Source organism: Martes martes (genome assembly GCF_963455335.1).
Source record: "Martes martes genome assembly, chromosome: 1".
Taxonomy (NCBI): domain Eukaryota; kingdom Metazoa; phylum Chordata; class Mammalia; order Carnivora; family Mustelidae; genus Martes; species Martes martes.
In genome coordinates this window covers 120773020-120789803 of record NC_137888.1, presented here as the reverse complement: position 1 = coordinate 120789803, position 16784 = coordinate 120773020, and the positions used below count along the sequence as shown (strand labels likewise).

Genomic DNA, 16784 nt, shown 5'->3' with positions numbered 1-16784 from the left:
GGAAACTTTAAGATCTTTGAATCATAACCTCTTATTTTTCTGTGACAAAATTGTAAAGTAGGCATTTTTTCACTTCCTTTTCCCTGACTTGTTCTTCCTTAGTGTCTCATCATTCTACCTTTGTCAGTCATCTGTGCTTAGACTGTCAGAGATCTTCATGGTTTTTACTCTGAACTGCTCCATGCTTAAATCAAAATACCCAATTTAAAACTCAACAGACTCTAAAAGTTTATAGTTAAGTTATTGACAATCTAATTATAGTAAATCAGGGTAAAAGTATAAAGACCAATAGGTTTAACTCTCCAAGGATATATTTGCATTTTATAAAAGGGTTTTGTTAAGCAAAATTAACATCCAGTTGGTAGAATAAACAGGGTAGATAATTGTTAACAGGTGATCTTCAACAGGGTCCTTTTCTTTTGTTTTCGTTTTTTTTCCCCACAACCCTGAGATCAAGACTCGACTGCCTAACTGACTGAGCCACCCAGGCACCCCATCCTTTGTTTTTTCTGCTTTGCCATATTTGTCATCTAACATTAACCACAGTGAGACAGTTGGTGCTGGCTATGCATTTTCTCTCCTTCAGTCCCGTTTTCCAAAAGTATGATATAGCTTTTACCTGGTTTCTCCATGCCTTTGTTGCAAATAGTATCTTCTCTCTCTTCTTTCTCAGATTTGCAGTAGGCCTTTTAATAATTTTTCAAATCATAAAGTTTAAGATTATGAAAGTTTATTCATTTGTTTGATTGTTATATTTTCATATAACTTGGGTATATATTCTCTTTTAAGGACATGAATCCTAAATGAAGAGAATATAAAATAGCCTTTGAAAAGCTCCTTGCAGGGCGCCTGGGTGGCTCAGTGGGCTAAAGCCTCTGCCTTCGGCTCGGGTCATGATCCCAGGGTCCTGGGATCGAGCCCCACATCGGGCTCTCTGCTGCATAGCAGGGATCCTGCTTCCTCCTCTCTCTCTCTGCCTGCCTCTCTGCCTACTTGTGATCTCTGTCTGTCAAATAAATAAATAAAATCTTTAAAAAAAAAAAAGAAAAGCTCCTTGCAAGTGCTTCAGCATGCTGGAATTGTGCCTTTAGAGCTCAAGAATCAGTTGATCTAGCTACAAAATAAAACAACAACAACAACAACAACAACAAAAATAGACAAAAGAACCATAGGAATAACAATCACAATAAACCCATATGTTTGAATACGCTTAGTGCTGTGGAAGACATAAGAAAGGTTTTAGCCTCAGTTTTATTCTTGTTGAAGCAGGCAGAATCTTTCTAGATTTATTTGAATAAAAACAATCATTATCCTTGAGGATAGGTTCATTTACCATATGTCCTCACTTTTTTTTTTTTTTTAAAGATTTTATTTATTTATTTGACAGAGAGAGAGATCACAAGTAGGCAGAGAAGCAGGCAGAGAGAGAGGGGGAAGCAGGATCCCCACTGAGCAGAGAGTCCGATGTGGGTCTCGATCCCAGGATCCTGAGATCATGACCTGAGTCGAAGGCAGAGGCCTAACCCACTGAGCCACCCAGGCACCCCCATATGTCCTCACTTTTAAAGACTCAGAGTAAGGGATGGAAACTATAGAACAGGAAATCTTACTTTCATTCAGGTGGACCTAATTTATAACAAACACTAGATTGAGTCAGTATAATCTGGGAGAAAATAATATTCTGTGTTTATGTACAGGGGTAATTATGCCTGTCTAATGTGCTGAGGCTTTGGACAAAACTGGACATGAATTATGGCCTCCACCACCTATGTATGTAATGTAACTTTTGGAACATGCTCCAAACCCTCAGCCTCAGTTTTCTTGTATGAAAATGGTAACAATAATATCTACATTTCAGAGATTTTTTAAGGATTAAATAAAATCGCATAAACAACCTAACACAGTAGTTGGTGCATGGTAGAAAATAAAGTAGTCACTATTATTCTTGAAGGGTTATATCCATGTGTGTATGAGAAATGCTGATGAATATAATTAACTTAGACTTACAAAAGCATTTACCAGGGCTTAGCAATAAAACCTATCAAAAATACAGTCTGGCATGTGGTAGGGAAGACATGGGATGGTCTGTAAATGATAAGCTAAATGTTTAGCAACAGATACTACACTGGGTGGAAGAGTTTGAGTAACAGCACACACAAGAATAACTTTTGAATTTGGGCTCATGCTAATTTTACAATTTATATCTAGATAAGGAACTAGACATTGAAATTCCCAAGTGTGTAAATGACACTACTTTTTACTGACACGAAATGATGAACTCATGGGCAGTGACTACAGTAAGATCATCTGAGGCTTCAAGTGGAGTATTCCCCAAAAAGTGATTGTTAAGTTTTGGTGTGAGCAAACATTAGAAAGTACACTAATGAAAAGGGATTAAAATTATATTTACAATGAATGTTCTCTGATCAATGTTGTATGTTGGAAAGGGTATGGGTTTTGGAGTTAGTTGAATTAGTTCTTATCCCAGGAAGTAAATTTATGATAGTAATTGTGATTCTTTTATGGAGATTTAGACATTATGTGACACTACAGCTGAAATAGTCAGAAAAGTGGTCAGCATTGACTGAAAAAGCATTAAGTTCAAAGTAGGAAATGTTTTTCTACTCTATGCATAATATAAGTAATTGTACTACAAAGAAGAAAATAGGGGCACCTGGGTGGCTCAGTTGGTGACGTTTCAGGCTCTTGATTTTGGCTCAGGTCATGAACTCAGAATCATGAAATCAAGCCATCATGAAATCAAGAGATTTTCTCTCTCCCTCTACTCCTCCTCCACCCCTCCCCCTATCCCTCCTCCTGCACCCTCTCACTCTCTCTCTCTAAAATAGATAAATAAACCTTATAAAAAAAGAAGAAATAGGGACACCTGGGTGACTCAGTGGGTTAAAGCCTCTGCCTTCGGCTCAGGTCATGATCTCAGGGTCCTGGGATCTACCCGCATCGGGCTCTCTGCTCGGCAGGGAGCCTGCTTCCTCCTCTCTCTCTGCCTGCCTCTCTGCCTACTTGTGATCTCTCTCTGTCAAATAAATAAATAAAATCTTTTTAAAAAAAAAAGAAGAAATAACATAGATGAAGGAAATCTACAAAGAATAAATAAATAGTAAAATTAGTGGTGAGTTTTCCAAACTAAGGAGAACTGAAAGAAAGAAACTATGTAGTCTGGAATTATAGCAGCTTTGAAAATACATTTGGCATTTGGAAGCATATGGAAAACATAAGATTACTCAACAAATTCTATAATTCTAGGTCTATACTTTGTTCACTTGAAACTCAAAAGTTGTATACTTAAAAAAAACTTGTTTGAAAGTAAATAAAAGACAATCTTAATATAGAAAGTAATAAAAAATAAAACTTATTCAAACAGCAAATAATTAGAAATATAAATAGGTTCAGAATAGTTTTGATTTATTGTTTATAAGTTCATCCTTATCATTAAGTAAAGCTACAGCTATTTTGAGTACATTTCTGTCTCTATAGTTGTTCCATAGACATTTAGACTTCAGGGATTTGTGAATCTCTTGAAATTACACAGTACTTGATATGTATGTTCACACATGCATATTTTTTCCTGTGGAGAAGATCTATAGCTGATCTATAATTTTCATCAGATTCCCAAAGGGACTTATGACTATTCCTCACCTCCTAACAACCCCCACCAATACATGCAAAAGTTAAGAACTGAATATAAGTCAAAAAAGCTGTATTTTATGAGAGGATGGAGTATGTGGCTTGAGTTCCTGACTTGATTTTTTACTGGCTTCGTTACTTTAGAGGAGTTCCCTATTGGTAAAATGTGGGTGAGAATCTTCAAAGAGTTGTTGTGAAGATCAAAAGTGATGATATATTGGGGCGCCTGGGTGGCTCAGTTGTTAAGTGTCTGCCTCCAGCTCAGGTCATGATCCCAGGATCCTGGGATCAGTGTGGAGCCCCACATCAGGCTCCCGGCTCTGCAGGGGGGTCCCACTTCTCCCTCTTCCACTCCCCTTGCTTGTGTTCCCTCTCTCGCTGTTTCTCTCTCTCTCTCTCTCTGTCAAATAAGTAAAGAAAATCTTTAAAAAAGTGATGATATATTATAAAGAAAAAGAATCAGTATTTGAACACTATAACAGAGGTTATAGATTAACAGCCTATTGGCTGAATTTGACAGTAGAGATTCTTTGTTTCACGCACACAGTTGTCGTTTTAACATAAATTTGTTGTAAATGTGTAAATATCAAGATATTTTATACAGAAATCTGGATTACCAGCTTCTCTTTCAAAAATTAGAGATAACCTGGCCACACCAAACCTGTATTCTTCTTGGCAGCAGCTGGTTGTCTTCTTGAGATTGGGTTTATTCACTACGGTTCCCCAGTGGTCTGCTTCACTGCCTTGGGTTACGTTTCTAGCCTCTTCTCTAAAGCATTATTTAGCTGTAGTTAAATGTCCTTTGTGTCACTGTCAGAAAAATATGGGCGATCAGAGAACTGTGGTTTTGCTCTAAGATGTCATTTTTGTTTTACCTATGTATCATAGAGAATTCTTTTTTGTCAAATATTAAGTTTGGGTGCCCTCTATGAGAACAGAAATGTACTAGTGAAAAGTACAAAAGGAATATGGCAGTATCCACCCGAAAGAAATGAGAGTCAGGAAACAATTAGAAAACAAGCCTTTTGCACATAATTTAGCTGAAATAAGTTTATACTTAAAATAAGCTTGGAGGTAGTTCAGAGAAGGATAAACATATCAACTAGAGTCAATTTTAAAGAGCTCAGATGTTCCCATTATATTAAAGACATTATGCTAGGAGCCATAATTCAGGAGGAATTAAAAGTATGAGGCATTATGCTTTAAAATAATTACAGTCCAAAAGGACATGTACAGGAAGAGGTAAATAATGCCACGTCATTTATGTTAGGTTTTGATGAGTGGTATGGTAAATGCTAAGAAGTGGACCCCCCCCCCCTGCAAAAAAGGGAGACTTTTGGAGAGTAAGGAAAGGGCTCCACCCAGCGACTACTTTAGGGAAGAGGAGACTTTGAAATAAGACTCACATTCTTTTTTTTTTTTTTTTTAACATCCTAATTTTATTTTATTTTTTTCAGTGTTCCAAGATTCATTGTTTATGTATCACATCCAGTGCTCCATGCAGTACATGCCCTCCTTAATACCCACCACAAGATTCACATTCTAAGACCAAAAACAGAAAAGCAGATGGGCGAGCTATAGGTACTTTAATAGTTCAGCTTTTTGTTGATTGAAAACTAGTTTGCCCTCAGCAATAATAGAAGGAGATGGCTCTGAAAGATATTATGGAAAAAGACATAGTGAACATAGTGACATAGATGTGAGTGATGAAGAAGATAGAGGAACATTTACAGGAATACATACACTGGTGAGCAGAACCTTGAAGGATAGTTAAAATTAGAAAGTTGTGGACACTTTAGGACAAACAAAGGCTGTTACTGGGTACCCTATAGGCCATGATGATAAATTACTTATATTAAAAATATTCTAAGTGGTATTTACTTCATTTATTTTGTATACATCCTTACAAAATGAATTTTTCACTTTAAGGTTTCAAATGATATTTACTAGCTCAAATTGAGCTTACCTTCTTTCTCCATAAATGTTGATATCAATAATCAGGGGCACATGGGTGGCTCAGTTGGTTAAGTGTCTGCCTTTGGATCAGGTCATGATCCCGGGGTCCTGGGATGGAGCCCCATGTGGGGCTCCCCACTCATTGGGAAGTCTCCTTCTTTCTCTCCCTGCACCTGCCCCCCCTCTTGTGTGTGCACTCATGTGCACGCCCTCTCTCCCTCTCTCTCTAGTAAGTAAATAAAATCTTAAAAAAAAATAAGGCTGATATCAAAGGTTGTTGATTAACCTCTTATCTTTTTAGTCTACTAAATTTATGGTTCCTTATTCTAGCTTTAGCAAATATGAATTACGTGATCTTGGGCAAGGGACTTAATTTCTCCCACCATCCTCTGCCTTCTCTGTAAGAGGGATATTCACTACTTTAAGAATTTTTGTGAATCTTTGAGATAAAAGTAATTAGGGAAATTTTTAAAATAATATATAAGTAATTATATAAGTAATAGCTATTATTAATATTTATTTTTTGTATCTTTGTTTATTCTCTTGGATTTTCCTGCCTTCTGCTTTCTACTTTCTCTTTATTCCTGTGATACTGAAGGCTCAGTTCTAATTTCTTAGAGTCATTATAAGAATTAAATATGAAATGTTAAGCAAGATGCCTGGCAGGAAGTAAGTGATCCATGAATATTAGCGATTATAATTACCATTGGGAAGCAGGGCCAGCTTTTGTTTATTGAAAGAAGATAATTTGATAAACACTGGAATATTCTCTTTTCCCAAGATCTACCTATTACAGTTCCCTAAATTCTAATAAATGTTCAGTACTTTGGATTTAGACTTTTTGTCTTTGGCTTTCCTGTTAATATAAAGATCTATCTCTTGAGGTAGGGGTAATTGGGGGAGGCCTTTCAGGGATTGATAATGTTCTGCTTCTTGATCTTGTTGCTGGTTAATTATGTGTCACTTTGTGAAAATTCGTCAAGCTTATGACTCATGTTGTAGCTTGCATGTGTGCTATATTTTAATAAAGAGTTAACCTGGGGGCACCTGGGTGGCTCAGTGGGTTAAAGCCTCTGCCTTCGGCTCGGGTCATGATCTCAGGGTCCTGGGATCGAGCCCCGCGTGGGGCTCTCTGCTCAGCAGGGAGCCTGCTCCCCTTCCTCTCTCTCTGCCTGCCTCTTTCCTTACTTGTGATCTCTGTCTGTCAAATAAATAAATTAAAAAAAAAAAAAGAGTTAACCTGGAAAAAATATATGTTACCCGAGGAGTTCTATATCAGAATTATCAGTCATTTCTATGAATTGATGTGAATTATTTTTAAGTTGCTCCCATATCTTAGAGGTTTATAAACTTGTTCTGTATATGAAATATCTGAGCACTTTAAATTCCTTCTGAATAATATATTTTAATAACATTTGAATTATGATTTAATTCAAAATGAAAACCCATTTTAAGTTCTTCTGAAGATTTGGTTAAATTTACATATCCTTTAATGGTAGGATTCATGAAAAACTCAAACTGTTAGCTCAATGATTGCTTTTCCTTAAGTTTTCCCATGACTGTGTGTCTTCCATGTATTCATTAATTATGTATTCTGCTGGGACGAACGACAAGTGATAACAGACACCCAAGATGGCTTAAGAAAAATTACAGGAGGAAAATTCTGAAAATTGAAAACATTCTACTGGTACTAGTTTTTAACCAAATAGTGAAAACACTGACGTTATGTATTTTTTAGCAGTGGAACATCTTAGTCTAGTTTATCTTGACCTAAACAGGATTCAGAGGGAGCATGGTTTGAGGAATACTATTTTAGAGTTTAGCTGTTTCTTTTTTTCTTAAAATTATACATACGGAAATAAAGTAGATTGGATTTTATATGTAATATGAAGACTCTTCTAAAACCATTTTAATTACTGGCTGTTGCAAAGTGACTTATCATGCTGAAACATGTTCATATTTTTAATATCCAGGTACCCAGCTATTGTTCCATTTTACAAAAATCCATATCTGTCTCTATTTTTAGATGACTTCAAACCTGCTTCTATTGACACTTCCTGTGAAGGGGAGCTTGAAGTCGGCAAAGGTGAACAGGTGACAATAACTCTGCCCAATATAGAAGTGAGTATTTGTATATATTCAGACTGAAAGTATCTTTTTGCAGGATTTTTGCTAAATTCAAATGAAAATAATTGCACAATTCATGTAGTGGTAGTTGAAGTAATTAACAAATATACCAAAGCAAAAAAAAAAAAAAAACAGCTTTTTTTAAGCCATTTTAGGTAAAGCAATCTGAAAATACTTTTTAAAAATACTTTGATCTATTTAATAAGTTTCAAGAACTATCATTTCAAATGATCTGAAACACTTAGAGGTCTAAACATATACTTATTAAAGTAGTATTATGAACCAGATTTTGTACTCTAAACTAGGAATAATAGCATATTCCCAGCCTTCTAGTCCTAATCTGTTATAGCAGGACACACAGATGTCTAATGGTATATATTAGAGCATGTACAGAATTCTGTGCAAGTACATCCGTTGATTCAAATACTCTGCCTGGTAGAATCTTTAAAGACTTCACAAGGCAGATGCTATTTGAGCTGAGCCTTGAAGGACAAGTAGAATTTCATCAGGCAGAAAGGGAGTAGACTATTCTAGGCAGAAGGAACAGTATGTAAATGGCTCTAATAGAGAAAGAACAAGAAGTTTGTGGAATAAATGAATTAATGTAGTAAATAAATAACAGAATTATGAAAAATGATTGATAGAAGTAGTCTCTGGAAAGATGAATTGGGATCAGACTGTGAAAAATGTATCATCTTCTAATGTAGAATTTAGACTTTATTCCATAGGTATTAGAGTACCATTAGAGGTTTCTGAGGAGAGTAGTAACATGATTAGATTTTTTTTTTTTAAGATTTTATTCATTTATTTGACAGAGAGAGATCACAAGCAGGCAGAGAGGCAGGCAGAGAGAGTGAGAGGGAAGCAGGCTCCCTGCCGAGCAGAGAGCCCGACGCGGGACCCGATCCCAGGACCCCGAGATCACGACCCGAGCCGAAGGCAGTGACTTAAACCACTGAGCCACCCAGGCGCCCCACATGATTAGATTTTTGCTTTTAGAGTGATTTTAGCAATAGTTTGGGGAATGGGTTAGAAAAAAAGATGCTAGGTCAGGGAGGCTTTAGCCAAAGTTTTGTCCATTTAAAAAATTTCCAGATGTTTCCAAATACAATTTACATAAATAGACAAATTAACTGTTGCTCTAGTTTTCTCAGTTTTTGAGTTAGAAATGTCTTTGCATTCAACTTGTCTCTTTTTTTTTTCTTTTGTACTGACTTGAGCTTTTCTCAGAGAACATGAAGACTGTAACTTTATATTTTAACCTACAGAGAAAGCACTGGACATATTTTTTCTCTGTTTTGTTGAATTTTTTAACAAATTATTTTGTGCTAATTCATCGACATTCTCATTTGCATTTATGAGATGATTTGTTGTGATTGGAGGTAGAGCGAGCAAGCTCTCTATCCTCTAGTCTTCTAGTCTTCTTATTTTTTATCAGCCAACACTATTTATTGAGACCCCATTGTTATGTCAGACTGTATCAGTTGCTGCCTCTGAAAGAATTCCTAAGGTTAATTAAATTTGTGGAAAGACTTCTCATTTGCTCCCTTACAAACTGAAGGAAATGAACAACCAATTTGGTGTGAGATATGTGGATGAATAAACTTTTGCCTTATTCTGTTATGAAAAGCTGGCATCTCTAAATAGTTTGGAAATTTTGTACTCGTAAGTCAAAGGCCTTTTTGCTTTATGAGGTTTATTAAAGAAAAACCTAAACTATCCCTTTAATTCTAAAAGTTATTGAAAAACCTTAAGTTGATGACTGGTACCACTAGCCTGGTCTCAGGTTATAGGATTATTGATCAGTGATGATTGGTTTGTGGAAAAAAAAAACTTTAACTGGTTTCTTCTTTGCCATGTAGATTTTTTTCCCCCAAATTAACAATCCTTCCATCCCCATTCCTTGCACAGCTTTGCTCTTACAAGCAGATGGGGATTCTTACATCTATTAATGAAACTTTCTCATTCACACATACCCTTCTTTAAGCAAGAGTTACCATCCACAATGTTTTTGGTTATGATCTCAATCAAAATATCTCTTTAGAGAATGACAAGTATAGAGGGAAGTTTTCAAACCTTCACACTGTAAATTTCTAAAAGAGCAAAGAAATAATTTGGGAAGAAGAAATACCCCTCACCAGTCCACCAGAGATATATCCAGAAAGAATATGTCTCAATATTTGTGTGCATGTATGTATGCATGAGAAAGAAACTGAGGGCAGATGGGCCATATTTGCACGTACCTTCTGTGTGGCAACTCCTGGGCTAAGTAGCTATTGGGGACAGCAGAAAGCTAGACATGTTCAGTGTCCTGAAAAATATTACCATTTAATGAGAAAGAAAGGAAATAACTGATTAAAATATTGAAATGTAAGGACCGTCACAGAGGTATACACAGAATATTACAGAAGTGCAGAAGAAAACTCAGCAGAGAAAGAAGAAATGCCAGGGTATCCTGTCTTGAAGAAGAGTGGAAGTTACCCAGGTAAAGGAAAGAGAGAAGACATTTTAGGCAGAGAAAAGAAAAAGACATGGGTTAAGACAAGGCAACAAAAAAGTCTGTTATGTTTGAAGAACTACATATAAGCCACTCTGGCTAGATCAGAAGGAGTCCACTAGGAACATAGTGGGAGATGGAAAGGCATTTAGGAATCAGATTAAAAAGTGTTTAATGTGTAATGCAAAAGAATTTTAAGTTTATTCTATAGCCCTTTTAGACAGCTGAAATAAAAGGGAATAGTTAAAATTACCACCTGTAGAAAGCAAGTATTTTTTTCTGCTGGCCATACAGTCCTAGAACAATTGTGAATAAGAATAGAAATTACATTCTCAAATACACTTTGTGGGTTTTCTTCCCTTAAGAATTTCTTTAAACAAGTAGGAGGTTTAACATTTCTTCAGAGTTCTTAAGTTTATGGAAATGTAATGAATGTTGGTTGGGGCATTTAGATTCTCTATTTTCTTTATGAACTTGCTTTCATCATCTGGGTAAAAATGACTAGAAGCTAGAAGTCATCCTATAAAATGGAACTTTCATTATACTATACTTTTTTTTTTACAGTATTTTTTTTTAAATTTCTTTTCAGCGTAACAGTATTCCTTGTTTTTGCACCACACCTAGTGCTCCATGCAATACGTGCCCTCCTTAATACCCACCACCTGGCTCCCCCAATCTCCCACTCCCCGCCCCTTCAAAACCCTCAGGTTGTTTACTTTTAAGAGTACCTTCAGTTTCTGGCCATTCCTTCATAAGGTAGATTTTCTTATTTTCATTCCTCTGGATTTCCTTTGTTAATGCTAAGTAGAAGAACCTAATAAAAATGAAGGCTATTAAGCTGATTAATATTGGGCATTTACAAATCTCTCTTCCTTACAAATAATTCTCTATATTTGGCTATTATGAAATTTCAAAATGTTAATTTTGAGGGGAAAAGACTTAACTATAAGGATTTGTCATTGGTGCTGTCCAAGTTTGGCATTCTTTAGTGTTGTCTCTATTTTGAGGAGTACTTTTGCGGGACTCATTGAAATAGTCCACTTCAAACTTCCAACTACACTTCCTATTATGCAGGAAATGTATCTCTAATGGCTGCTTTTGACTTTAGCCCCCAAATGTTGACTTGTGGAAGTTCTATATGTCAGATGTGCTACTATGCCACTCTAAGCCACCCTCTTCCGCAATGCCCCTTCCAGGATGAACTGTTTGATTCTGTCCACTGAGTATTTAGCTCAAATGAGAAATTAGCCCACCACATTCTTGGGACCTCAGCTTATTTTAGGACTGGTTCTATTTTAACATCCTATTTATTGCACCCTTTCTTTTGATTTGCATGTTCATGGAATCTCAGTGTCTGTTTTTTTAATTCAGCTGACATTTTGTTTAAATATATCTTTTGTTAAAAAAAAATATATATATATCTTTTGTTAACAGAATATTGTTTCTTTTTTTATGAATTCATTTTTTGAGAAAGAGAGAGAGAGCACATGAGTAGGGGTAGGGGTAGAAGGGGAAGGAGAGAGAGAATCCCAAGAAGACTCCACACTAAGCATGGAGCATGAAGCGGGGCTCAATCTCAAAATCCTGAGATCGTGACCTGAGGTCACGACTTTAGCCAAAACCAAGAGTCAGGTGCTCAACAGACTGAGCCACCCAGGTGTCCTATTCTGTTTCTTTTCTTTCTTTCTTTCTTTTTTTTTTAAGATTTTTGTTTATTTGACAGACAGATCACAAGTAGTCAGAAAGGCAGGCAGAGAGAAAGAGGAGGAAGCAGGCTCCCCGCTGAGCAGAGAGCCCGATGCGGGGCTCGATCCCAGGACCCTGAGACTATGACCTGAGCCGAAGGCAGAGGCTTTAACCCACTGAGCCACCCAGGCACCCCTCTGTTTCATTTTTAAACCGAGTTCGACACTTCCTGTTTTTATTAAAAGAATTCTATCCACATTTAGTTCAAAGCTGATGTGTCTGATTTTTACATCTATCATCTTTGGTATGTTTATTAGTTATTTTAGTTTTTCCCTCATTTTTTTAATTAGTTTCATTAAGCATCTCTTTTTTCTTTTTCTCTGCTCCTGTTTGGGAGTACAATTGTACTTTTCCCTTCCATTACTGATTAATTTCCTTTCCTGGTATTCATAATCAGGCATGATCAGATTTCCCTGTCAGCAGATAGGGGAAAAAACTGAAAGGACAGTAGGGAGGAGAATAGGAACCGAGATGAGATGATGATTGCATTATGAAATTGGGTAAAAGTAGTAAATATAGAGATGATTGGATGTATTCAGTAATTTTTTTGTTTGTTGGTTCGTTTTTGAGGAGTGAATGAGTTTAATGGTATACATATAGAACACTTGGAACAGTGTCTAGTACTCTGTAGATGTTCACATACATTTATACAAGGCAGTCTTTTTAAAAGGTTAATTCTGGGGACACCTGGGTGGTTCATTTGGTTGAGCATCAGACTTTTGATTTTCGCTTAGGTCATGATCTCAGGGTCCTGAGATCCAGTCCCACGCTGGGCTCCATGCTGGACATGAAGCCTGCTTAGGATTCTCTTTCTTCTTCTCCCTTTGCCCCTCCCCCTGCTTGTGTGTGCTCTTGCATGCTATAAATGAATGAATGAATGAATGGTCATTCTTCTGCAAGTGCTTCTTATGACTTACAAGAAAAAAAAAAAAATCTCAAACCCTCTGCACAGCCAGCAAGACCCTGCAGGATCTAACACTCATCCATCTGCCCAAGCTCATCTCCCTTTCCCACACCCCTTTGCTCTCCCTTCATCTTTCTGCCTTCAGATCTTTTGCACTTGCTCTTTCCTTTTCCTGGAGCCCTCCACCCCCAGTTCTGTGGTGGCTGAGTCCTTATCTTTCAGGCTGCCTCTGATTTAAATTTCATTTGCTGACAATAGTTAATTTAGAGGCAAAGACAGCTCATATGCTTGGGAGTTTCTTGGTAGTTTACTACTTTTTTTTTTTTTAAGATTTTATTTAGGTAGTTTACTACTTTAATACTACTTTCTTGGGGTATAGAATAAGGGAATAGGCAGTAATTAAAGTTTAAGATAGGAATGGTGCTCAATTTAATAAAAAAGCTTTGCTTTTTAAAAACTTGTTCAAAGTGTGGAAGACAGGTATAGAGACTATGAAAACTTTATTTAACTTGTTACTTAGGATCAAAATGTTCAGATTGTTCATATTCAATATCCATTTGGTATTTGTGAAGGGCTTGGTACTTCAGGTGCTAGGAGCAAGAAAGGGAATCATAATCCAGTCCTTTAATGTTCAGGAACTCAACGTGCAATAATGTATTATAATTTTAAGATCTATCCTAAGTAGGAATACAAATATCATAAAGAAGAACATTGTACAAATCTCTTATTAACTGTAATTTGAGTCCTTGAATTGCTGTTTAGGGGTATCCTACTCATTTCTTCCGCTATTCCTTGTATTTGCTGTAAACTGATAGTTATATCTAAAGGCTTAATGAGAGATTGTATGTGTGTGTGTGTGTGTCTGTGTGTGTGTGTGTGTGTGTGTGTGTGTGTTTAGGCAAGAATACTTTATAGGTGATGCTGTTTACTTTTATATTGCATCATGAAGTATATCCAGTTTTCCTAGTCTTAATGATGCTAAAATTAATAGTGAGGTTTAGCCTAACAGGTAATCTGCATAGGTAAGCGCCATTTTAAGAAAATACCACATTTGAAAAACTAAGCTTATACAGGAAGAAGAGAATGGGTAGGAAATATGATTCAGGGCTTCTGTTCCCTTATCTGTAAAATGTATTGGTTGCATTAAAATCGAATCCCAATTGCCTGTTGTAGACCAATGAAACAAATCTTTAATGACTTAGGGCAAGTACTTCCTCTATTTCCTTTCCGCAGTGATAGCAGGTTTGAGACCTCAGCTTTGCTTCATCTCTGTCTTTTTTACTATGAATCCTTGTTGTCCAACTAATAGACTTGGAAAGTTAGATGATTTGAGGTATAACATAGATTGAGAAACACAGAAGATTTAAAAGGCTCTCCCAACTGAATTTCTGTGATAAATTTCAAGTAATGATAATTAACTTTTTAAACAGGGTTCAACTCCACCAGTAACTGTTTTCAAAGGTTCAAAGAAACCTTACTTAAAAGAATGCATTTTAATTATTAACCATGACACTGGAGAATGTCGACTAGAAAAACTCAGCAGTAACATCACTGTAAAAAAAACAAGGTATGTGGTTAATGAAATAAATTACTTTTATCAACAAATAAATTGCTAAGGAAATGTCAATGAAAGAAATGATTGGACCAAGTTACATTATTATGCAAGGATTATTTCTGCATGGTACAGAAATGTTTTAATCTTTTTCTAAGTTTGAATTTGGTAGAGATCTTTAGCCAAAGACTTTTACCCCTTCTTCTCCGACATATAAAAGCTTTTTTGTTTCTGAATGTTTTCTGTATGTGGAGGTCTACATTTATTTTATTATAAGTGTTTTCATAGAATTGGACTGAAAAGAGCCATTATACACTTTGCAAAATAATTTCATCTTCACTAGTAAAAATTTATTAAGCGCCTAGAACATGTAAGGCACTAGGAAAAGAACAATTTCTTATACAAATACTAACCTCAAAATGTCTGCATTTTAACTGGATTAACAGATAATTCTATTTTAAAAGTCAGTAAGAATATAGCCATCTCAAATTCTTGTTTGTAAACATGTGGTGCATTATCATGCAATATAAGGGACCTACACTAAAAGCCATAAAAATAGCATAGACAAAAATTGTTCTAGGACTTAAGGGAATGGAGAAGTTATCATTTATTAGAGCATTTAGGGAGTCCTTACTGATGCCTTGAGAGGTTAAGAATTCGAAGGGATACATGCACCCTGATGTTTATAGCAGCATTATCAACAAATAGCCAAAATATGAAAACAGCCCAAATGTCCACCAATTGATGAATAGATAAAGAAGATGTGGTATATGTATATACACAATGGAATATTACTCAACCATAAAAAAGAATGAAATCTTGCCATTTGCAACGACCTGGATGGAGCTGGAGAGTTATGCTAAGTGAAATAGTCAGTCAGAGAGAGACAAATAACATATGATTTCATTCATATGTGGAATTTAAGAAACAAAACAATCATAGGTGAAAAAAAGAGAGAGGGACAACCAAGAAGCATACCCTTAACCATAGAGAACAAACTGATGGTTACCACATAGGAGGTGGGTGGAAGGAAAGATTAAATGGGTGGTGGGAATTAAGGAGGGCACTTGTGATGAGCACTGAATGTTGTATATAAGTGGTGAATCACTAAATTCTACACCTGTAACTAATATTACACTGTATGTTAACTAACTAGAATTTAAATAAAAACTTTTTAAAAAAAGAAAAAAGATTTGGGACTTCCCCCCCCCCCACATACTTTATGATAAGAATTAATATGAGTGCTTGTTAAATATGAGTTTCCAAATCCAACTTCAGATCAAAGAAGGACCCTAGGAAGCTCTATTTTTATTATCCCCTCCCTGCCCCAGTAATTTTTATTAGTAGGAAAGTTTAGAAAATATTTAATTGATCAGAGAGAACATGAAGTTGTAGGCAAAGCTTGAAGGCAGGAATATATCTGACTTAATTTGGAGCCAGTGAGTAAGACCTGTTTGAATAGAGCAGACATTTGTTTCTGTGCCCCGGTATAAGGAGATTGACTTGATTACATTTTTTTGAAACATTAATCCACCAAACAAGTTGGGTAGAATGAAACAATGTGGTAAACAGAAAAATACATAAACCATGATTTTTGAAAGTAGGAATGAAGAGAATAGTGAGGTTCTAAATACTCGGTGAAGGTAGAACTGATAGGATTTGGTGACTGGAAATGGAAGATACAGAAGTCAAGCATAACTGTATTATATACTTTTCTCTTAAAAATACTCAAAAGAAAGTGTATGAATCTCCTTTAGTAACGTGTCTTAAAGTTGGGAATGAAAAATGTGAAAGTGAATTGATTTTAACAGAAATGATAATTTTAGAATTTAGGGGATATGTTGTATTTGTTATACACTTATGTATAATTTCTGTTTATCTTTGTAATTTGTGTATATCTTATTTTTTCAATTTTGAGTAGTAATCTTGTTTTTTATTTACATTTGTATCCCCCACTGGATCTGTGTGTATATCATGCATACAGCAGAGCCCAATAAATAGTTGTTAAATAATGAACTAAACTAATGTTTTAATTTTTGAATGTCATTTTAAGGATCTTTAGGGAAAAGAACAAGTGGTTAATTCTAGTAACTTTGTAAGTTGCAGTTGTTAAATTTCTATCATCCTTGTATTGAGCTTTGATATTCTTAATTCCAGAGTTGAAGGAAGTAGTAAAATTCAGTATCGTATAGAACAGCAGCAGCAACAAATGCGAAATTCAGCTAGGACTCCCAATCTTGTGAAACGTTCTCCATCTGAAGACAAAATGTCCCCAGCATCTCCCATGGATGATATTGAAAGAGGTAAAATCTAAATGTGTATAATGCCCCTTGTAAGAAATTATTAAGATTTCA

The 16784-nt window shown here is 35.8% G+C and overlaps 1 protein-coding gene across 1 annotated transcript in view; it reads left to right on the top strand.

Annotated features, from left to right (window-relative positions):
• Positions 1-16784, top strand: part of EAF2 (ELL associated factor 2) — a 41564-nt gene that overhangs the window by 968 nt on the left and 23812 nt on the right. Inside the window, exons 2-4 of the mRNA XM_080811112.1 lie at positions 7631-7725; positions 14309-14445; positions 16588-16733. Coding sequence (XP_080667238.1) covers positions 7631-7725; positions 14309-14445; positions 16588-16733 — 378 coding nt within the window. The remainder of the gene's footprint in view (positions 1-7630; positions 7726-14308; positions 14446-16587; positions 16734-16784) is intronic.